This window comes from Equus przewalskii, chromosome 8 (genome assembly GCF_037783145.1).
Source record: "Equus przewalskii isolate Varuska chromosome 8, EquPr2, whole genome shotgun sequence".
Lineage (NCBI taxonomy): Eukaryota > Metazoa > Chordata > Mammalia > Perissodactyla > Equidae > Equus > Equus przewalskii.
In genome coordinates, this window is record NC_091838.1 from 6,214,219 (window position 1) to 6,238,475 (window position 24,257).

Sequence of the window (24,257 nt, forward strand, 5' to 3'; positions counted from 1 at the left end):
CCCCCGACGCCGCGCGCGATAATTCAGAAAACATCAAAAGGCAGTTCTGACGCGGCCGCCTCGCCCCACGGGCGGCGCGGGGGAAACGGCAGAGCGCACGCTTCCAGAAGGCCAGCCGACGGCTTCCCGAAGGAGCCGGGCAGCGGCCTCCCGCCCGGGGACGACACTCCCCTGGACGCCTCACCCGGCGCCTGCGCGCAAACGCTCGGGATGCCGCGCCCTCACCGCAGCCTGGCCGCTTCCGGCCCGCGCCCCGCCCCCACTGCAGGCCCCGACCCCGGGGCGCCGCGCTCCCAGCAGGCGCCGCGCGCGCGTGCGCCGTCGCCCCGCCCGTCGGCTCCGCCCCGCCCCTCGCGGCGCCGAGTGATGGCGGAGCTGGACGTCGGGCGGCACTGCCAGGTGCAGCATTGCCGGCAGCGAGGTGAGGGAGGAGGCCCGGGCCCCGCTCCGCCTCCACAGAGGGTGGGGGAGAGTGAGGGGAGGCCGCGGGAGTCCGAGAGGCGGGGCGGGCCTGCAGTGAGAGGCGTCGGGGCTCCAGTTGGAAGGGGCTTGCGGTCTCTTTGGAAGGAACCGTGCGGCCCCGGGAACCTGTGGCCGCGCTCGCTGAGGTCGGGCGTGGAGAGGCCCCGTGGCGCCGGGGGGCGGACGCTTGGGGCCCGGTTCCCCTCTGGTCCTGCCGCCGCCTTGGGGTGGTGTGTGGGGGTGTCACAGTTGATTAGTTCATCTTCCTTTCCAACTTCAGGTGTCTTTTTTCTTAAAGTGTAAATATCTGAACACAGGCCGGAGTCTAGATGTTTTGGACTAGTGGAGCGGGGTTAAGATTTAGAGTATTATGTTAGGGGAGAATCCTAAATTCCTTTGGCTTCTGGATGAATAAAAGGATGGTGTCAGGTGTCAGGAAATTATCCTAATTTTAAATCGTCCCCCTGGGTCCTCCTTGTTTGCATCTGATATTTAGTTGGTCACCAAAAGTCTCGAAATAGCAAGCATGTACAATTTTTCCAATTTGGAAGAGGCATAAAAGGTTTGCAGAGTATTGTGTGCTTCAGTTTCCTTCTCGTTGACCATATGTACATCCCTTCGTGGTATGACACGTGCTTAGAGCATCATGCCGTCGGAACAGGAGACAGTTCATTAAGCCCACTTCGCAGGTGCAGGAAGCACTCTTGTCCCACAAGCAGAATTATCCAGGGGTCCCTTTGGGTAATCATAAGACCTCTTCTTTCTGTTTCAGGTTAAGATACCCTGCAGGATGAGAAATTTGGGGAACAATTGTAGCTCTCTCGAAAGTGCAATGGCTTTTGTTTTCACTTAGAAAAAATGATGTGATCGGCTATATCCAGCCTCCCTTGTCTGTATACTGTAATTTCATATGAGGTACGCTGAAAGCCATTTAGAGAGTGACTCACTGTATCTGGCCATTAATGGTCAGTCGCCACATCTGAGAGTGGATACTCTCATGTACTTTCCAAAAATTCAGTTCTTAACTAAGTTGTTAATTACTTAGTCCCAACCTAGTCGTTCTCAACAGCAAGGAAAGAAGAAATTCAGGACTAAATTTTGCAATATCAGTCAATGGATCTATTGAATTTCTGGAATTTCTTTGAAAATATCTCCACCTAGCCACCACAGGATCTTTCTGAGTTCAGTATATTCAACACAAGTTAATTTTTGTAATTATTTTTTATTATAGTTACTGTCTTACTATTCTTGTCTTTGACGTGTGTCTCATTTGGTTTTTACAGTTACCCTGTGAAGTAGATATAGCATATATATAGATAGGCCCACACATGTATATGCACAAACACATACATACAGACCTCTATATCTATTTATTTCTATATTACCTAGTAATAGAACTTTGCTTTTGTGTGCATATGTGGAAATATACACTACATACTATACTAAATACTATATGAAGTAAATACATAAATAGGTATATACTTATATATATATGTGTGTGTATATATAGTCTCCAAAGTTCTGCTATTAAGTAACTTGCCTAGCATTACTAGGGTAGTAAGCAGTGAAATCAGAATTGAAACCCAATTTTTCACTTCAAATGCAGGATTTTTGCAATATACGATCCTCAAAAATAACACCTAGTAAATCTGGAAAACAAACCCAATAAACAATTTTTTTTCTGACTTAGCATGTAGATTTTCCTCCTGATAATCTAATTCCTTTCTTTTGGAGGGCTTGAGGTTGTGAGGGCTTTTGTTTAAGCTCTGCTTGCTGCGCTAGGATATTGGTCCAAAAGGAAAATTCTCCTTTAGAGCTGCTTCAGTACCTTAAGATTCTTCTTGCTTAAGAAAATTGAATCAAAATCAGATACTGACCAGTACATATAACATTTTCCCTCAATTTTAGATTTTCTTCCATTTGTATGTGATGGTTGTTCAGGAATATTTTGGTAAGTTTTTATGCAAGATTTGGAAGTAATTTTAGTGTTTGTAGCATGAGGTTTATTTCTGAAAAGCAAAATGATTTAAAATAGTTCTTTAGCCTTTGATATTTATTATGATAATTACTTGGGGAAAAAAATCAAATAGACTAGTCTTAGGCTCTGATTACTTGTACGTATATGTGCTAATCTTTAAACTTCCAGAAATGGAGTTCTGTGTGTGACTGTCATGTAAAGGTTATATTTGTGTCTTTTAATTACAAGGAGAGAAGATATCCACAATACAAAGAACCAGTTATGATTATTAGTCTTATTTGAATTAATAAAATGAAAAGAGCCCAACCTGTACATTTCTGAAACTGGGTACCACGTGTCCTTTGCACACACATCACATGCAAAGTAAAACTGGAGAACTAACCAAGGAATTTGGAAAATGTATTTTCTTTGCAATTAAACTTTCATATATCAGCTATTTAATTTATTAAGTAGAGCCCTGAAAGAACAAATTCTTGTCGGAGGATAATTCAGAAAGATTTATTAGAAGTAAATAAAATTTATTAGAAGTAAAAATTCAGAACTGGAGCATTCCTTTGAAATGTTTTTACTGATGTTCTTTGAGAAATACAAGAAATCAGAGGATTCTGTGTATTTTTCTCACGTTAAAGCACTCAAAGGTGATTTAGAGTAGTGAATTGTTTTTACTTATATGGAAGTTGAACAGTTGTGTTTTAAAACTTTTGAGACTATAGATGCTCCATCTTTATCTGGCATTTCAGTTTTTTCTTACATGCAGAGTTCTTAATGAGTGTGATTGTGATTAATCTTAAGGATACTATTAAAATATCTCAAAGTACTGCATTTATCTGAAAGTAAATTATTTGATTGGATTTAAATAAGCACTTTTTTTTTAAATCATTTAAGCCTTGAACACAGAAGCAAGGAGTCACATAGCTGTCCTGAGGTATGTTAATAATTCTCCTCTCTAATAAAACATGTTTGTTTTTATGCACTTTCAGTCAGCATTTGATTAGGTTTCAGACCAATCAGTATGCCGCAAATTAAAATTTGGCGTCCTAAACTGATTATATAAAGAGGCTCTTACTTCATTTCTATTATTTTTCTTAGTTTGTTTTAAAGGAAAATTGGTCTACTTGGTATTTATAAATTTTCATTCTTATAATTCTTATTTTTTTACATTTCATTTCTGTTTAGGTACCCGCTTTACAGCTTTAGGATCTGTATTTATAAATCTACGATGGCTTTGACACCCTCATCATTTACTCCTTCCAGTGTTCTTTCACTCTTGTGTTCATTTTCACTGCTGCCTGATGTTAGGATTTTGTTGTATTAAATTGTTCTGACTCAGTCAGCCTTGGACTACCAGGAACAAACCTGTAGTCCAACAAAATCTCCACCCTAAATCTGACCAAATTGAAAGATTAAAAAAGACTAGCAGATAGAAACCACAATATCGTATTTATTCCTGAAAAAGGATAAATTGAATGATGGAGCTTAATGTAGAGCCAAATGGGTCTGCAAAGGAAATCCAAAATTAGGCAGACTGCCCAGCAGTCACGGCACTGCTGGACCAGGTTAGGCCTTCTCCTTGAGGGCAGTTCGGTTCTAAGAGGAAAGAAGAGAAAGCTGAGCCCGCCATGCCTAATGTAATTTTCTCAAATTTGACAATTAGATACGTTGCTCCACCTGCCTTGGGTGGGCGAGAGGCTGGAAGTTAAGCTGAATTGACTCCATCTGGAAAGAAGCATTTGCCTCACACTTTTCAGTTGATATTTGTTCCTGCCCACCATTTACCAAGCACTTTACTAGGGAGTTTTACATCTGTCCTCTCGATTATAGAAAGTTAGGTTAAAAGAGTTTCAGTCAAAATCTGGCCCTTTGAAGTTTAGGTAGTTTATTTGAGGAAAATAAAAATTAGCTAACATGTTGGTATTATGCAGATTAATTAGAAGGAAATGCTCATTTAGAGTCATAGTAAACATTCTGATGTTTCTTACACAGCTTGTAAATCTGCCCTGTACTTTCCTTTTTCTTAGGATGTAATTTGATTTCTAAGAATGTCTCTCATAGAGTTTCTCTCAATTAGATCTCATTATTTAAATAGTGAAATAAAAATTTTACTTTTAGAACATTGGAACAAATTTGGAAAAATAGTTAAGAAATTAATAAGATGTAACTATCATTTATATAGGGGACTGCCCTTTGATTATAGATTTGAAGCAATTATTTCCCTAAATTTATTCAACTCTAAAAATCTAATTACTTAATACTCAAAATATCTTGGTTGGTTTGTTTTCTTTAATCTTATAAAATCTTGTCTTTCTCTGATGTAATATTTGCTGGTAATATATTAAATACAGCATAGAGGATAGTATATCATTATGAAAACTGCTTTAGCCCTCTGTATCAGGGATAAACATAATTTTTAAAGGTCCTCTTACATATATTTAACCACCTAAAATTGGTGTAGAAAGTAGGGATGACTTGCCATTTGAGGGTTGATAAGATGATTACCTCAGCATATTATTATGGAGCATCTTTGGGACTATTAGAAAATAGAAGACTAAAATTATAAAGAATAACTGAATAGTCATTTTGGCTTGACTTAGAAGATAAGTATACCACAGCAGGAAAACTGAAAATGTGGAGCAGTCAGCACAGCAGTCATTTCTCACACAGGCGTTTGTTATCATCTGTTACGCAAGAGTGAGTTGCTCTTATAAGTTCCGCAAAATGGAAAAATGATAGGAACATCTAAACTAGATTTGTTGATTTGCTTTAAATGTGAAATATAATGCCATTTCCCCTTGTTACATTTTCAGGTGACTGTAAGCAATGAGAGACTGAAGTCAGATAAGCATACCTCCTACCCATGCTCGTTCAAGGACTGTGCTGAAAGAGAGCTTGTGCCAGTCATATGTCCTTATTGTGAGAAGAATTTTTGCCTGAGGTGATTGCTCAGACCATTCAGAACTCTGCCTATCTGTTTAAGGCATATGCAAATACATGAACTAGTGTCACTCTTGTGTTGCTTGTAGACACCGTCATCAGTCAGATCATGAATGTGAAAAACTGGAAATCCCTAAGCCTCGAATGGCTGCCACTCAGAAACTTGTTAAAGACATTATTGGCAAGTATCTGGAAACCTTGTTTTGTTATTCCTTACTGCTGTATACTCTTAGTTCCAGGGACCCTGTTTCTTGTGTCTTTGCCAGTTTGCCAGTTATGGAAGGTCTTATTAACAACCCTGATGGTTATAACTTGCTATAGATTTTTGACATTCTTGTGACATTATTTCTCACAAGGCCTACCTAATCAATGAAAATTTGGAAATGCTGTGGAAGTGCCCTAGCAGGTGTTCTCTTTTGCTGTTCTCTTTTATTAGCCCATTAACCATCATGGCTAGAAATGGTATTCATGCAGCTGAAGTAGTGGTTTGCCTTCTTTAAAGACTAAACTTGAAGCCTAGCCAGCTGTTCTGTGAATGCTGCTGATAATCTGAGATCTGAGGAAAGAATGCATCTGTGACTTAGACCAGTCTCCCTGCCAACATGTTAGGGCACTAGGATTTTCGTTCTAGGTTAAGGATAGTACTTTTATTAAAATCTTCTATAACCAAATCCAAAAATTCTCTGTAGATGTGTTAGTGATTGCTTTGGATTAAATAGGCTTAAGTTGGAAAGAAGCACATAACATTTGAGTTTTTTGATGTCTAGATCACTAAGATCAACTCAATGGTATTTTTCCATTGGTCATGTAAATATAATACCTAAAAAATGAATATGGTCTCTGTATATCTCTAATATGTGTAATTCATATATGTTTCAGGGCCATAATTAATAAATAATAATAATAAAACTCTGGAAAATGTAATGTAAAAGTTCTCATGTGCTTATATGCTTATACTTATTTCTTAGATTCCAAGACAGGAGAAACAGCAAGTAAACGACGGAAAGGTGCAAAAAACAGTGAAACAGCTGCAAAAGTAGCATTGATGAAATTAAAGATGCATGCTGACGGAGATAAATCATTGCCACAGGTTGGTCTTAGAGATTTTGAAAAACAAAAATGTTCCAAATATATTTGAGCCCCCTTTTTATTCTTCCCACCCATCAAGTAACAGCTAACCTGAATCTGATGTGTATCATTCCTAATATTACATGGTATGTGTCTGCCTAAATAATACATAGTTTTGTGAATTTTTTCACTTTTTAAAAATGGCAGTGAACCATATGTAGCCTTCTTTAACTTATTTGGTTTTTCACTTGGCATCATATTTTTAACATTTATCCATGCTGATTCGTTCAGTTTAGTCCATTCATCTTGATAGCTGCACATTATTCCATAGTATGAATATACCACAGTTTGTTCTCTTAATGAACATAATTCAGATTTTTTCCGTTTTTTGCTATTATAAACTATTTGACAGTGAATGTCCTTGTGTACATGTGGGAGTATTTTTCTAGGGCAGTCTCTTTAAAACTCCATAATATCACTTACATTTTATATGACAACCTGGTACATATAAACATAGATGCATACATACCTTAACACACTTTAGTAAGTAATACCTAGCCTTACAGCTATATGCTATTTACTCTGATATTTTTTACTCTGTTTTATTTTATTTTAAAGATTGTTGACTTTATAACCATGAAGGATTGAGACCTTGAGGGAATACACCTGGAAATAGAAAAGCTGAATCATAGGCTGTGCTCATCTTCAGCTCTACTAGATATTGTCAACTTTCTCTTGTCAGTGGTTGTACTGATTTATCTCCTTCCTGTGGTGTCTGAGAGTTTCAGTGTTTCTTGTCAACATTGGCTGGTACTCATTGTTACCAATCTGATGGATGTGAAATGATACCTCTCTGAGGTTTCAAGTTGAATTTCTCTTGTAACTAGTGAAGATCAGCTACTTTGCATTTGTTTATTGGCTGTTTGACTTTCTTCTGTGAATTATTTGCTCATATCCTTTGCCCGTTTTTTTCTCTTGGGTTGTTGGCACCTTTTTATAGGCTTATAATATTCTTTATATATTCTGAATTCTAATCCTTTTTTGATTAAATGTGTTGCATACATCTTCTCTTGGTCTGTGGCTTGTCTTCACTTCGTTTTTGATCTCTTTAGTGGTCCAGACTTATGAAATTTTAATATACTCAAATTTATTAATGATTTTCTTAAGATTTGTGCTTTCTGAAGTAAGTTATTTTCTTCTATTTTCCTTTAAAAATTTAGAAGTTTTATTTTTTTTGTTTAGCTCTTTATTCCATCTGGAATTTAATTACAAGTAAATATTGATAGAGATTTCTTCCCCCCTCAAATGGGTTACCTGTTGTCATGACAAAAGATATAGAAGAGTTCATACTTGTAATGACGCCTCTGACTTACTCCGGATTGTTCTAGATTTGTGGGACTAGTTTGGGAATCTCATTTAAGTTTCTTTGGTCTGTTTACCTTTGCATTAATTTATCTTAATTATTATAGCTTTATAATAAGTAGGACAAGTCTCTCCACCTTATTCTTTGCTTTCAATCATGTCTATTCTTGACCATTTATTCTTTTTTAAAAATGTTAGGATCACTTTGTCCTGTTCTGTGAAATTGTGATTTTGATAGGAATTGTGCCGAATTTTAGATTAGAGACAGTTGATAAGTTTGACTCTTCCCATCCATGTCTATGGTTTTTATCTTTCCAACTTAATTTAGGTCTTTTTTTGTGTCTTTAAATAACATTACATAGTGCTCAGCACACATATTTATATATCTTAAGTTTATTCTTAGGCTCTTCAAAATTTTTTGCTGCTATTGTAAATGATAACTTTTTACAAAAAAGTATGTTTTCCTGATTGGTTATGGCTGGTTGTTGTATGTTGTCCTTCTATCCAGCAAATAAACTCCTAATAGTTCCCACAGGTTGTAGGTTTTCTGGGATGTTTTCCGTACAGTCATATCTTCTGCAAATGATGGTTGTTTTTTGCTTTTTCAAATTTTCTTACCTCTTCTTCTTCTATGTGTTAGTGCATTGGTTGAGATCTCCAGAACTGTGCTGAATAATATGGATGATAGCAGGCATCTTCATTATGTTTCTGACTTTAATGCAAATTATTCTAAAATTTCATCATTAAATATTAAGTTTGCTGTAGATTTTCGATAGTAGCCTTTATCAGGTAACATTTCTTTCTATTCCTAGTTTGCTGGGAATATATATCATGAATGGTTATTAAATTTTGCTGTTAAGTTTTTTTCCTATATCTAGTAAGATGATCATGTTGGGTTTTTCCCCTTATCACTGTGATAAATCACATTGATTGATTTTTCTGTTGTTGAATCACTCACATATTCCAGAATGAACCCTTTGACTCTGTTATATAATTCTTTTAAAATGTACTGCTAAATTAATTTGGTAATATATTATTTAGTGTTGTTTAGTGACATTCGTAGCAAGATTATACTTGTAAAATTTGTTGAGTAGCTTTCCCTCTTCTGTTCTTTGAAACATTTGTAGAGGGTAGGGATTATTTGTTTTTGAAGGTTTGGTGATGGTTGGTATAACCTTTGGATCTGTTGCCTTTTTTTTTGTTTTGTTTTGAGGAAGATTAGCCCTGAGCTAACTTTTTGCTGAGGAAGACTGGCCCTGAGCTAACATCCATGCCCATCTTCCTCTACTTTATATGTGGGACGCCTACCACAGCATGGCTTGACCAGCGGTGCGTAGGTCCGCATCTGGGATCTGAACCAGTGAACCCCAGGCTGCTAAAGCAGAACGTGTGAACTTAATTGCTGTGCCACCGGGCAGGCCCCTCTGTTGACTTTTTTGAGGGGAGAATTTTAACTACTATTTCAAAGTGTTAAATAGTTTTTGTTTTATTTGGATAATCTGTTTCTTATGAAATAAATTTTGGTAAATAGTATTTTTCTTAAAAATTCCTATCTGGTGTAGATTTTACAGTTTATTGTTATAAAGTTGTTCAAGTTATTCTCTCATGTTTCAAAGTCTCTATTATGTCTTTAGTTAGTCATTCCATTTCATTCTTAATATTTTTCATTTGTACTTTTCTTTGTTTTCCCCTTGAACAGTCTTGCTAGAGGTTTGTGTTTATTTTACTTATTCATATTTTGGTCTTTTCCAGGAACCATATTTTGGTTTTATTGAGCTCTCTATAGTTTGTTTGCTTTCTATTTCACTAAATTCTGCTTTTATATTATTTCCTCTTCTCTGTTTAGATTTTTTCTGATATTTTTCCACCTTCTCACATTGAGTGGTGAACTTACCTATTTTCAACCTACTTGTTTTGGTGTGTTTTTTGGTAACTTTATTTTGATACAGTTTCAAACAGAGAAGTTGCAAGAATAGTACAAAGAATTTTTCCACATCCTTTATCCAAATGTACCAGTTACTTAGGTTTTGCCCTATTGCTTTATCATTTGCAGTCTCTCTCTGTATGTATGTATATATATGTGTGTCTGTGTTTGTGTATGTGTGTCATACTAATTTTTGGTCTGCTGATCTATCAGTTTCTGAGACAGATGTGTTCAAATCTACTAGTGTAGCTGTAGTTTTATCAGGTTTTTTCCTTGTAATTCTAATGGTTTTCCTGATTTGTGTATTATTAACTCCATGGAATTTCTTCATTGTTATATCTTCTTTATGAACTTTGCCTTAAATCCTATTTTCAATTATAATAATATTTCACTAACTTTCTTTCGGTGAATATTTAACTTTTATGTCTTTTTTTCATCCCTTTATGTTCAACTATTCTGTGTTGTTTTGTTTTAGGATGTCTCTTGTAAGCAGCATATAGCTGGACTTTGTTATTTTAATCCAGTTTGATAGTGTCTCTCTTTTATAGGTGAGTTGAATCCATTTATATTTATTGTAATCACCAGTACATTTGAATGTATTTCTTCCATCTTATGATTTTTGCTCATCATCCCTTTCGTTTGATTATTTCTCTGTCCTGTCATCTTTTCTATTGATTGAATTTTCTATATTCCCTTTGATTCTGCTGGTTTAGAAATCACTGATTATATAATTATCCTTAATATTTTCTTCTTTTGAAATCTTCATTTGAAGTTTCTAAATTTGCAAGGGTAGTACATACTTTTAACAATTGTAACTATTAAAAGATGTAAACAGGAAAAACCAAACACACCCTCCTGTGCCTATTTCCATTGCATTAAAGCAGTGGTTCTCAAATGAGGGTGATTTTGCCCCCTTGAAGCCATTTGGCAACGTTTTGAGACATTTTTGGTTGTTAAACTGGGTATAGGGGTGCTATTGGTATCTAGGGGGTAAAGACCAGGGATGCTGCTAAACATCCTACAGTGCCTAGGACAGTGCCCACAATAAAGAATTTTCTAGTCCAAAATGTCAATAGTGACAAAGTTGAGAGGGCCTGCCCTAAAGTATCCAATATTATTCACATTACAATCATGCACTGCATAACAACGTTTCAGTCAACAGTGGATCACATACACAATGGTGGTCTGATAAGATTAGTACCATATAGCCTAGGTGTGTAGTAGGCTCTACCATCTAGGTTTGTGTAAGTATACCCTATGATGTTCACCATAATAGAAATTGCCTAGTGACACATTTCCCGGAATGTATCCCCATCGTTAAGTGATGCACGACTATACTTTGCAATTCTTTTATTACTCAAAACCTAACAGTGAAAACTTTTATAGCATTTACTTTGTTCCATTCCCTCTTCTAGGACATTTAATCCTCACAACAAGCTTGTGAGATATGTCTCTGTTTTACATATGAGAAAACTGAGGCACAAAAAGGTTAAGTAACTTGCTAGTAGTGTAGCTAGTAAGTGCAGAACTACAAAGTGAAACCAGGCAAGCTGGCTTCAGAGACCCTGTTCTCAACACACTTAACAGCTTGTCATGGAGCAGTCCACAATCCTATAGGTAGAACTTTTTCCCCTGCATCGTTCGTGTCTGTGTGTGTGTGTGTGTGTATACATATGTGTACTTATATATATATGTATACACACACACCCAGGTATGTGTGTGCGTGTGTATAATTTTACATACGTGGAAATGTATTCTATTTGTATATGTATACAAAGACATAAGGAGTGTTTTTTTCTCATTGTTTTATAAAAATGGCGTCATAGTCATTTAGTCAACACACTTTGAATACCTGTCATGTATCAGGCTCTGGGGATAGAACAGTAAATAAAACAAAGTCTCTCTCCATATGGAGTTATATTCCAATGAGGTGAGACAGATATTAAATATGTACTATGATGTTGGAATAAAAATTAAGTAGGTTTCAGGTAGGTTACATATCTTTATCTCTGTATATCTTTTTCGTTAGTGCCTGGCAGAAGTTCCCTCAAGTGAGCTGGTATGGCTCTAAGTCATTTTCTTCTAGAGCTTGGCGGTATTTTGTGGTTGGATGTACTGTGACTTACTTTGCTATTTTCCTATTGGTGAACATTCACTTCGTTTCCAGTTTTGACTACTACGCTAAGTAGCCTCAGTCCGGTACCTTTATTTCTGTGAGATAATGTCTCAGGAGTGTACTTCTGGGTCAAAGAGTCTGTGTATTTTACATTTTAATAGATGTTGCCAAACTGTTTTACAAAGAAGTTGCAACTGTTCGTGTTTCTACCAACATTAATTGTAATAATCAACCTTTGTTGACTGATTACAATATGCCAAGCATTGTTTTGTGACTTTAGACTTTTTATCTCTTTTAATGCTCACAGCTCTCCTGTGATGTATGATTGTCCTCATGTCACAGATGAGTAATCTGCAGGTGTGTTGTGTAAGATCACTGGGTGGTGAGACCCTGCCGTCCTGCCCCTTAGTGCCCCGCCTCTTGTGGCCGTCGTGAGAGTGCCCCTCTCCTCCCACGGTTTCCAGGAGCAGTTGCCATACTTTTTTAATGTTTCCCAGTCTCAGGGCTGTAAAAACTTATCCCCTAAATGCTTTAACTTGTGTTTCCTTGACTGCGGTACAGTATGAACATCTTTTAATGTGTTGGTTGGCCATTTGGAATTACTCCTCTCTGAATTGCCCATGAGTACCTTTGATCATTTTTCTTTTGGGTTATTTGTCTTTTTATTTTGTTTAGTCAACTTATGGAAACTTTTGGACTGTAGTAGACGTTAATCCTTTATCTATAATCAATCTGCTTTGGAAAATTTTTTTTAATCTATCAAAAATATGTTGATTTCACTTATGTATCTCATTGACATGTCAGTATTTTAAATTTTTCTAAGGTGTGTCTTTCATTCCTGTTTTGGTTTTTTTTAGGACTTTTATTTTTTTTGTTTTTTTGTTTATTAATTTTTTTTCTGAGGAAGATTAGCCCTGAACTGACATCTGTTGCCAATCTTCCTCTTTTTTTCCTTAAGGAAGATTAGCCCTGAGCTAACACTTGTGCTAGTCTTCCTTCGCTTTATTTGTGGAACACCACCACAGCATGGCTGACAAGTGGTGTAGGTCTATGCCCAGGATCCGAACCCATGAACCTGTGCCACCAAAGCAGAACACACTGAACTTAACCACCACATCACGGGGCCACACCCTAGGACTTTTGTTTTTTTGCATCTGTCTTTAATCTATCTGAAATTTGGTTTTAGCATATGATATGAACTAAGGACCCACTGTTATTTTCTTCCAATTCTTTAGCTGGTTTTGCTATCATCAATTATTAAACAAGTCAGCGTTGAATTGAAATACCAAAGTATCCCCTTCATGAAAAATTTAAAATTTATTTATACCAGATTTGTTTTTTGGTTTCCTATTCTATTCTGCACATCTATTTTTTTACTCATATGTTAATACCAATTGATTTGATGCAGTAGCTTTATAGAATGTTCTAACATATGATAATGCCAATCCCATCTGTAGTTTTTCCATACTTTTTCTTAGCAGTTTTTGCTTTATTCGTCCATGTGAACCTTATGATTATTATATCCAAATTTAAAAATATGTATCTCTTGGGATTTTTATTCTTTTAGTAATGGAACAAGGTTGTGAGTGACAGACTCCAGCAGATACTTTTAACGAATATAGACTCTTTAAAGGTAAAAGTGTAGAAACTGAGACAAATCATTATCAAAAGCAGGAGATAACACTGCATGGTCTTAGAGTTGTGGCTTGCCATGTCCCCCAGAGTTTCCCACGAGGATGTAAGCTGTGAATAATAGTGCCTATAGGAGGTGAGGATTCTGCCCGTTCTGAGAAGCCTCTTCTGCCGTTCTCAAGAGAATTTTAGACCTTCTTGGTCTCTTCCTCTTTGTACTGGGAATTCTGGCTCCTCCCTGTTCACCATGTGCAAGTAAATGATGGAAAACCTTCTCAATACATTATTGAGTGACTTCTATGAACTAGGTGAAGTAAAATTCAGTTTCCTAGCAGCATCTATTAGCAAGTCCTGACTGAGGACCATTCCTGAAGGATTCTTAGTAGATTTGCATTATATGATATATACTAATTTTGAGAGAATTGGCACTTTTATGACATTGTCTTCCTATCTGAGAACTTTGTCTTTTCATTTATTCAGATCATGTTTTATTGCCTTCTGTAACATTTTATCTTTTTTTTCATTATAGCCTTATTCTTTCTTTCTTTCTTCCTTTATTTTTGCTGAGGAAGATTCACCATGAGCTAACATCTGTTGCCAATCTTCTTCTCTTTTTTTTTTGCTGAGGAAGATTCTCCCTGAGCTAACATTTGTGCCAGTCTTCCTCTACTTTCTATGTGAGTTGCCACCACAGCACAGCTGACGAGTGGTATAGGCTTGCGCCTGGGATCTGAAACCACGAACCTGGGCCGCCGAAGCAGAATGTGCCAAACTTAAACACTATGCCATAGGGCCAGCCCCATTCCTTATTTATTTTTTATCTTATGGATTTTTTTTCTATTGTGAACTGAATATTTCATTTCCCCCACCTCTATTTCCAGGTACTTACTGCTAATATAGAGAAAAAGGTTTTCATTACTGTATGTTTGTCTTATTCAGCCACATCACTAAATTTTTAAAACAATTTTAGAAGGTTTTTTTTCCCTACTAGTGCCTTTGACTTCCTAGGTATGCATTCACACCCATTAACAAATAAGGATAGCTTTAATTTTATTTTTTAATGTACTAGTTATTAGACTTTATTATATTATCTAGAATCTCCAATAGAATGTTTTATAATAATAGTGATAACAGGCATGTGCTTACATTTTTAATTTTTAATATAGTAAGACAGGGAACTTGATAGGCCTATCTAGTTAAATATCTCCCATCCCATCATCTTTGTTCACACATAAAGGTTATTTTTGAGTCAGTAGCTATTTAAATTTACCTACATGTTTTTTTGAGTTTCTCCTTTCCTCAGGACTCACTTTTATCTTTGCTGAAGTGCGTTCTTTAGTAGCTCATTCGTTGAGAGTCTTTGTTGGTAAACTCGTTAAGTCTTTGTCTGAAAGTGCCCTTACTTTACCCTCAGTTGGGCGGGACTGTCTCTTAGACTATCAGCTCTTTCCATATCCTGTTCATTGGCCTCTGTTGTCTATCGTTGAGGAAACATCTGCTGTCACTCTTATTCTTGTTGATTTATGGGTGATCTTATCTTTTTTTGGTAGCTTTTAAGATTGTGCCATGTTTGTACATGTGGATGTATTTTAATTATCCAATTTGGCCCTTGAGATGTATTTTTAATTTTGTCTCTTCACTTTGGGAAAATTATAGTCATTTTATCTCTGAATTTTGCCTCTCCACCATTCCTTTTCTTCTCTTCTGAAACTCTTTTTTAGATTTATAGTTTGGAAATATGGAAACATATATTTGGGGTTTATAATTTCTATTTTTATGTCTGTGTTGCATTCTGCGGGCTGGATTCTCAAATCCATCTTCCAACCAGTTAAGCCTTTTTATTGAAGATTATAGAAGTTTATCCTGTTTGATTTCTTATTTCTTTGTTCTCAAAAAACCTGCTGTCTCTAAATACATAGTGAGGTCTTTCACATGAAAAGAAACTTTATATGTGTCATGAATCTTTCAATTGCAAGTTACAGAGCTTGATACCAACTAGCTTAATGAAACAATTGTTTTTTAACGTAATGAGAAGTAGCATTAATGTGGTTTCAAGGGATGACCGAATTCCAGGACTCAAATGCTGTTGAAAGAATCTGTTTCCTTGACTTATCTCTCTCTCTGTGTTGGACTCATCCTTTCCCATTTGTTATTATTTTTGAGGAAGATTAACCCTGAGCTAACATCTGCTGCCAATCCTCCTCTTTTTTCTGAGGAAGACTGGCCCTGAGCTAACATCCATGCCCCTCTTCCTCTACTTTATATGTGGGACACCTACTATAGCATGGCGTGCCGAGCGGTGCATAGGTCCACACCTGGGATCTGAACCAGCAAACCCTGGGCGGCCTTAATGTGTGAACTAAACCATTGCACCACTGGGCCAGCCCCAATCATCCGTTCCCATTTGAGGAAGCTTTTCCACATTGCCTCAGGAATGGCTGAGAGGCATGAGGGATGGCTGCAGGCAACCCCAGGTTTAATTCAGCAAAACTTAACTCCAAAAATGAGGACCCCTCCCCGCCAGCTTTTGAACATAAAATCCCAGGAAATGACCATAATTGGCCTAACTTAGGTCACATGCCTGTCTTTGCACAGATCGCTCTGCCCAGGGTCTCGGGTCCCATGCCTGTCTTTGCACAGGTCACTCTGCCCAGGGTCTTGGGTCCCATGCCTGTCTTTGCACAGATCACTCTGCCCAGGGTCTTGGGTCCCATGCCTGTCTTTGCACAGATCACTCTGCCCAGGGTCTTGGGTCCCATGCCTATGCGTTTGGATAGATGCTGGAGCACTGATTGGTATTCCCACTAAGAGTTGCGTCATTGGAGGGTAATCTCTCTCTTCCCTGAAGAAGAGACAAAGAGATGTCACCAGACAAAAACAGACATCTATTTCATGTACATAATCTGTATTTTAACTTTTTATCTTTACAGACAGAAAGAATTTATTTTCAGGTTTTCTTACCTAAGGGGAGCAAAGAGAAGAGCAAACCAATGTTCTTTTGCCACCGATGGAGCATTGGAAAGGTCATAGACTTCGCAGCTTCTTTAGCCAGTCTTAAAAATGACAATAACAAATTGACAGCTAAGGTAACAACTGGTTATAATAATTTTTCCCTAAAATTTTTAGGATTCTCTATACAAGCTTGTTTATTTATCACAGTATGATATATTGCTCTCTTAACAGAAATTAAGGTTGTGTCACCTTACTTCCGGAGAAGCCTTACCCTTGGATCATACTTTGGAAACTTGGATTGCTAAGGAGGACTGTCCTTTATATAATGGTGGAAGTATTATCTTGGAATATCTTAATGATGAAGAACAGTTTTTAGAAAATGTTGATTCTTACTTGGAATAGTCAGTAAAGGATTCAAGCCGGAAATCATGAGGAAAACTCTATGTTAAGTCAATTTCCTTTATTAAAAATACTATATATTTTTTTGTTTTTAAAAGTCGCTTTTTAACTTATTTTCACTGTGTAATAATTTATATTATCAGTTTTCTATTAAATTGGAGTTTTTGTGTTTTAAAGTTTAACTATGAACTGACCCTAAATTATTAGCAAACTCTTGTGTTTAGTTAGCTTTTATTGGCTGTAGTGACAACAGCAAAGGTGTATGTCTCGTTGGAGTAACGTCAGCTGTTGATTGGCTGTGACTCTACCCTGTGTCGTCTTTACTCCAGCATCTAAGCTGAAGGAACAGCTCCTTTTTGGGACATTGCCGTTCTTATGGCAGAGGAAGAAAGAGCTGACTCACGGACATGTGGGTTGACTCTTAGAAGACAGATGTATCCCTTTTGCTTTAAGCAAGTCCCATGACCAAGCATAGCATCATGGGGCCAGGAAGATAGCCTTACTGTCTGCCTACATCATGATGTATAAATTGATGTGTGTATAGGAATCATAGAAACATAGAGGTCATCTCATTCACTCTTCTAAGTTTTTGGATGAGGAATCTCAGGCCTAGAAAGGGGAGGTGATTTTCTTGGTGTCACCTAACTACTTTGGGGCGTATCTCTGATAAAGAAGACTCTTCGTATTAGTTTAGTGCAAGGAACGGAGATAACTTCTCACTTTTATCAGGTGCTTATACATTCATTTATTGATATAGTCATTTGAGTACCTACTAAATGTAAGGATTTGATTCTAATTGCCATGGTGGATACAATAAAGAGATGTATAGTACATACTTACAACAGTAATACAAATCAGTGTGGCAAGTGCCAAATGAATAGATAGTAAGTATAACTATGTTCCAATAGCTCTTTTATCAGAAACTGTAAGATCAGAAGTAGAAATAATCCTTAAATGTATTCTCAGATACCAGAAAGTTTTAATACAAACTAATACCTTAGCATCTGACATAATTAATTGCACATAGTAGGTGATCAACACGTGACTCAAGAATTGAACTAAAGCTAAATATACCAGAGAAAATACCTATGGGGCTTGAGAACGAGGGAGGTAAGCCTGGCAGAGATTCAGTTAAACCTAGGGAGGATGAAGAAGAGTCCTGTTAATGATGAGACAGAAAAGACATGAAATAGCGCGGAAGGAAGAAGGACGCACGTCAATAGTGAGTGAGGCCCCATCCCAGATAGTGGAGCACGCTAGTCTGGAAGAGACTCAGGTACCAGCGTATTCAGAGTCTCTGGGACTGGGGGCTGCAGCGTGAGCAGTCTCCTGAAGAGAACAAGGCTGTGGGTGAGAGAGAAAGTCCCTCTACTTTCTCATTTCCAAATTACTCTGGAATCAGACAACTTTCTCAGCCTTTCATTTAGGACTTTCAGGTAAGTATACTTAATGAAATTTTTGAGTTTGTCTGCCCCCACCCCACTCTTTCCACCTGCTTGCAGGTAACTAGAATTATAAGTAGAAAACCCACAAGTAGGAAAAAAAAGTTAAATTCAGATAAATAGTTGTAACAACACTGTGATACAAATGAGCTTCAGTTAGATGTAATCAGTAAGTACATGTGAATGACAGATTATTGTTTTTCCCAGATTTGTCAGATTTTATTCCCTGCAGTTTTCAAATGAGGAGAAGGCTTGCAGAACCTGAAGGGGAAAGGTTGCAGATAGAGGAATCTGAGGAAAACAAAACTTACATTCCTCACATCTTTGATCTGGGCTGCAAAAATTGTGAATTAAGGTATTGGTCACATAACTGTAAAGATGGGTTTGGTTTCATAAAGTTTTTGTCAGTTTTGTTTGTCTTTTTAAACTGGGCAATTTCCCTGGGAATTTAACTGAGATATCACACAAACATTAGTTCCATCCCCTGGATTCATTGGTATAACGTATCTTTTTTTCTTGATGTGGTACGTGGAAGTACAATTTATGAAATACAGAGTCTATTGCATTTGAAAGATTAATCTACGTAAATAGAATTTTTAAAAACTTGTAGAAATGTCAATAAAAAATTGCTTTGACAATTTTTGAGGCACAGATATTTTACGATCTAAAGTAATGTTGTGTTTAACACAGATGTGTCGCGATTGCGTGAAGGCTCTGCGGAAGTGGTTCTATTCAGAGACTACTAGATCTGTAGGCTCATTGTAGACAGCTGTAGTGGCTCTTTTTGGTGGGTTTCTTGTTTGTGTTCTCTGCTTGGAAACCCCCTCTTGTTTGGGAAGTACGCAATTTTGTGAGTCTGTAGGCTAAAGTCTGAAAAGCCTGATATTTTCCTTTATTCTTGGCAGCCAAGGCAGAGGCATCTGACCTACGTTGGGTCAGTTGAGTGTCCTTGTCCCAGCTGGGAATAGGGAATAGGGTTAGAAGGAAGGTGTAAGAGATTAGAATTAGTGCCGCTGGCCTTCCTTTGGCCCCCTGTGTCAGAGTCCAAGCGTCCAGCAGCGGTGGCCCCTTACCCAGGCTGTGCCTTTGGCGTGCATCCAGCCACCTGCTTTCCTTGGGTTCCTAAGCTATCTGGTAACCCTCCAGGAAACTTTTCCACATGGGGACACCAGAAACAGTTTCAGTTTTTGCCTCACTGATAGAATCATTCTTTAGAGTTGTATGAAAACTATTAGCAGCCTAAGGATATGGCAAGGCCAATTTATGGGCTCTGCAGTTTTCTAAGTAATGTTAAGCAGTGATAATGATGGGACAAAGGTCCAGGAGGGCAGAGATGGCATCCTGCTTGCTGACACTGGTATACTTGGCCCTTACCTCACTGCCCCAGCAAACATATTCAGTAATTATTGGTTTGATTTGACTTCAATGAAGAAAATAATAACACCCACCAGAAGGCCTCCTCAGTATCTAGTGTAGATTTTTGGATCCTGCCTGCTTTTAATGTAGATTTTCCTTAGGAAGGAACAGAACTCAAAATGATGACACTAAGGTTTTAAGTTCAGGTAAATAGACAGCTGTTTTTTCATTAGAGGAAATGAGGAAGTCAACAGTTAAGAGATTGGGTTTCTGCTTTGATAAATTGAACCTATTAAATGTTAGGGCTTCTGCATTTTCATAACTACAGGTTAAACAGGTTGTGTCACTCACTACGTAGCTTTGTATTTGAGAAGGGCATGGTCCCTCCTGCTGGACTTTGATCCAGCGAAAATCACTGTTACCTAACAACCTCAGACCGTCACTGGAACACTGGTACGAAGATTGTTCTGGGCTTTTTTAAAAACATTTTTGCATATATGATTTATTCAGGCTTTCAAAATGAGTAGAAAACTTTTTATTGTACTGCTTTTGTTGTTTGTGACTCTGGGAGAAGCAAGGAAATCATTTCTCAGTTTTCTGACTATAGAAAAGACTGAAATACTATTTTTCACAAAGACTGAAGAAACTATCATTGTAAGATCAAGTTACAAGGATAAATGGCCAAACTCTAGTTACCTCTTTGTGCAACTAGAAGATCCGAAAATGCTGCGAGTGGTGAATGTGACCAAGACCTTATCGGATGTTACAAACTTCACCATAAACCTAGTAACAGATGAAGTTGGAGAGACGAATTTGACCATTCAGCTGTGGGATTCTGAAGGTAGGCAAGAAAGACTCATTGAAGAAATAAAGAATGTCAAAGTCAAAGTGCTCAGACAGAGAAAAGATGATCTTTTCCAGGCATCAATGCGTATTGATAGAAATATCCTAATGATTTTTCTGCCATTGATACTGTTAAATAAATGTGCATTTGGTTGCAAGATTGAATTAGAGGTGTTTCAAACAGTATGGAAGAAACCTTTGCCAATAATTCTTGGGGCAGTTACGCAGTTTTTTCTTATGCCCTTTTGTGGATTTCTTTTGACTCAGATTTTGGCATTGCCTGAGGCACAGGCGTTTGGATTTATAATGACCTGCACCTGCCCAGGAGGGGGTGGGGGCTATCTCTTTGCTCTGCTTGTAGAAGGAGACATCACTTTGGCCATTTTGATGACTTGCACGTCAACGTTATTGGCCCTGATAATGATGCCTGCCAATTCTTATATATACAGTAGAATGTTAGGGTTATCAGGTACCTTTCATATTCCCGTTTCTAAAATCACGTCAACACTCCTTTTCATCCTTATACCTATATCAGCTGGAATAGTCATCAAGCGTAGGAAACCTGAAAAAGCAAAGCTTCTGGAGAGAATAATTAGACCTTTGAGTTTTATTTTAATGTCTGTAGGGATTTATATGACTTTCAGAATAGGATTAATGTTTCTAAAAACAGTTAGCCTAGAGGTGCTTCTGTTGGGTGCCTTAGTTCCTACTTTGGGTTTGTCGTTTGGGTACTCCTTTGCTACAATTTCTATGCTGCCTCTTCCTGTTTGTAAAACTGTTGCTATTGAAAGTGGCATACTAAATAGTTTCTTGGCCCTTGCCATTATTCAGCTCTCCTTTTCACAGTCCAAGGCAAACTTAGCTTCTGTGGCTCCTTTTACAGTAGCCATGTGTTCTGGATGTGAAATGTTAGTGATCCTTCTGGTCTACAAGGCTAGGAAAACATGGATCCTTATAGAAGATAAAAGAAAAAACATTCCCTTGGCCTAACAATTAAAGCATTATTGAATTCCTACTCTGAATGAGGTACTGTGGGAGACTCAAAGAATATCTAAAATGATACCTGCTCTCAATCCACTTATCTGATTGAAAACTTGACATTAGGGGGGAAATGTATGTGTAATCATATGTGCTAAACACCCTGTGAGTAGTACAGACAGCTAATTGTACAGGAATTCTGAAGAAGGAGACCACTTTCAAGTGTGTTGGTTTGGAAATGTTTTATAGAGTTGGATTTCAATATGATACTTCATTATGGTCTCATAAGTGGCAAAGGGCAATTAAAAAAACTCCTATGACAGATTAGTGGTTACCAGAGGGGAAGGAGATAGGGGGAGGGTAAAAGGAGTAAAGGGGCACATATGTATGGTGACGGATAGAAACTAGACTCTTGGGGGTGAGCAAGATGCAGTCTATACAGAAACTGATATATAATAACATATACCTGAAATTACACAGTTATAATTTTATAAACCAATATGACCTCAATAAAACAATTTAACAAGAATTCCTGGGGCTGGCCCACTGGTGTAGAAGTTAAGTTCATGTGCTCCACTTCAGCAGCCCAGGGTTCGCAGGTTTGGATCCTGGACATGGGCCTACTCACCACTCATGAAGCCATGCTGTGGCGGCATCCCATATATAAAGTAGAAGAAGATGGGCACAAATGTCAGCTCAGGGACAATCTTCCTCACCAAAAAAAAAAAAAAGAACCTCCTGTAGTGATTGTGGTAATATCCCAAGTATCTACAGAAGAGGTGTCCACGTAATAAGCATTCAGTAAATGCTCATGTGGTGAGTGAATATATAAATTCCTATTTGGATCTCTCTGATTCATGGTGTCTAAAACTAACTGTAGCATCTCTGCACTGACAGCGTGCTTCCTCTTGTCTCCCACATCTCCCACTACAGCCGTTGACCCTGAAAGACAGGCTCATCTGTTCCCCTCTTCTCCTTTCCTCCCTCTTCTTTCTGTATAGTCAACCTATTTCCTACAGAAAATCCCTAGAATGTCTCTCCATCAGTCTCCTCTCCATTCCCAGCACTGCTGCTTTTGTTCAGGCCTCTATCACTTCGTCCGTGAACCTTTCTAGACTGGCATTTGTCCTCTCTGTCCACCCTGCAATCACTGTCAGATTAGTCTTCCTGAAATCTAACTTTGGTCATGTACTTTCCCTGCTACAAAGCCTTTTTTTGCCTTTTGGATTGAGTCCATTCTCCTCAGTGAGGCATTTATCATGCTCTGCTATCTGACCTCAATCTGGCCTCCAGTTTCCTCGCCCCTCCCACTTCTTTACACACAGCCTTTGCTCCCAGCAGGATGACGTGGATCTCATGCATATGCCTTTGTTCACACTGTTCCTGCAACCTGAGGGGCCTGCCTCAGCTCTCTCTAAATGTTAGCTGCTCCTACAGACCTGGCTCAATACCACCCTTGCCGTGAAGCTTTTGTTAATCCCCCTCAGCTACCAGTAAACTGAATGTTCTCTAAATTCTCCTCATTATTTTTTGTATTCATGGTATTTAACCAGTCTGACATGTTTTACAGCTATTCGTGTTCCTGTTTTATCCTTTCTATTTTGCTGTAAATCCTTGACATGAGAATTATAAACATAAAAAAATAAACAAAATAATATAATCTGAACAGTGTTCATTTAGCTACTCCCCATAATGTCTAACACATTTCCTACATGCTTATTCAAATAACGTGTTGATGCACAGACTAGAGCCCGCATGAATAGTGTGCTTGTTTAATACCACTTTTGAATTTTCAATGGCAATTTTTAGAATCTAGTTGGAGTTTTCACTCTTCTCCAAACAGAGTGTGGGCGTCAAGAATGAGAAATACCGCTCTCAATGATGCTGCTTCCCACATGTCCTAGCCCTGTAGTTGTAGGCAAATTACTTAGTCTCTCTGTAGTCCACTTTCCTCATCTGAAAAATGGAGATAATGGTGTGGACTCCCTCAGATTGTTCTAGGAATTAAATGAGATCCTACTTAAAACGTACCTAGAACAGTGTCTGCACACAGTACGCACTCCGAAAGTGTTAACCACTGCCATTATTTTATCAGAGCTTAAACTTCTGGCCCTGATGTATCTGCCATCGGTTTGAAATACCAATCTGATAACTACATATGGAACCTAAATCTTTGAACATTTTCCTATTAGTGTTATTCACCATCTTATTCATAGTATTAGAGAATTTTTGTTTACTTTGCTAGCCGGTAAGAGAACCGAAGTTTTATTCTCTGGTTTCACCAAATCCAGTACATGAATACCAAGATTTATAAAAGACACGGTTTGGTATGGTGGTGGTTGGTTATTATTCACTTTATAAAATGATAATTTCCTATGTGGAATAATTTACTCCTGAGTCCTTTAAACAGAAATATCCACTTAGGGTTTTTTTTCTTTTTAAAGATTGGCACCTGAGCTAACAACTGTTGCCAGTCTTCTTTTCTTTTTTTTCCCTGCTTTTTTCTCCCCAAATCTCCCCAGCACATAGTTGTGTATTTTTAGTTGTAGGTCCTTCTACTTGTGGCACATGGGACGCTGCCTCAGTGTGGCCTGAAGAGTAGTGCCCTGTCCGCGCCCAGGATCTGAACCAGCGAAACCCTGGGCCGCGGGAAGCGGAGCGCGCGAACTTAACCACTCGGCCGTGGGGCCAGCCCCAGGGAGTTTAAATATAATTAAGTTTGCACAAATTTAACTTACATTTTCGTGAGCTGCCTTTCCAGTTGCACTTTATCCTTAACCTTGTGACCTCAAACAAGACATTTCTCTGCACTTC

General features: G+C 37.9%; 3 protein-coding genes across 5 annotated transcripts in view; all 3 read left to right on the top strand.

Moving 5' to 3' along the window:
• The first annotated feature begins 272 nt into the window (after window positions 1–272).
• Window positions 273–20,623, top strand: ZFAND1 (zinc finger AN1-type containing 1). Its single transcript, XM_070630371.1, has 8 exons — window positions 273–421; window positions 2,371–2,413; window positions 3,326–3,365; window positions 5,245–5,372; window positions 5,461–5,552; window positions 6,340–6,461; window positions 16,404–16,559; window positions 16,657–20,623. Exons 1-8 carry the CDS (start codon window positions 367–369, stop codon window positions 16,825–16,827), a joined length of 807 nt encoding a protein of 268 aa, XP_070486472.1. The 5' UTR covers window positions 273–366; the 3' UTR covers window positions 16,828–20,623.
• IMPA1 (inositol monophosphatase 1) overlaps window positions 18,483–24,257 on the top strand; it is a 50,456-nt gene continuing 44,681 nt past the window's right edge. The window contains exon 1 of one of the 3 annotated variants that reach the window (XM_070630366.1): window positions 18,483–18,621. The gene's annotated coding sequence lies outside the window, so the exon portion shown is untranslated. Of the gene's footprint in view, window positions 18,622–20,324; window positions 20,464–24,257 lie in introns of those variants that run through there. The other 2 variants (XM_070630368.1, XM_008535206.2) reach the window with 2 other exon arrangements.
• On the top strand, window positions 20,142–23,095 carry SLC10A5 (solute carrier family 10 member 5). The gene has a single exon (XM_008535204.2). The coding sequence runs from the start codon at window positions 20,142–20,144 to the stop codon at window positions 21,453–21,455; it is 1,314 nt and encodes a 437-aa protein (XP_008533426.2). The 3' UTR covers window positions 21,456–23,095.

Excerpts from the sequence above, each read along its gene's own strand:
- ZFAND1 (XM_070630371.1), top strand. The coding sequence starts at position 367 with ATGGCGGAGCTGGACGTCGGGCGGCACTGCCAGGTGCAGCATTGCCGG. Across the intron at positions 5,373-5,460 it reads GAGAAGAATTTTTGCCTGAG|ACACCGTCATCAGTCAGATC; the intron begins GTGATTGCTCAG and ends TGTTGCTTGTAG. Across the intron at positions 6,462-16,403 it reads GAGATAAATCATTGCCACAG|ACAGAAAGAATTTATTTTCA; the intron begins GTTGGTCTTAGA and ends TTATCTTTACAG.
- SLC10A5 (XM_008535204.2), top strand. The coding sequence starts at position 20,142 with ATGAGTAGAAAACTTTTTATTGTACTGCTTTTGTTGTTTGTGACTCTG.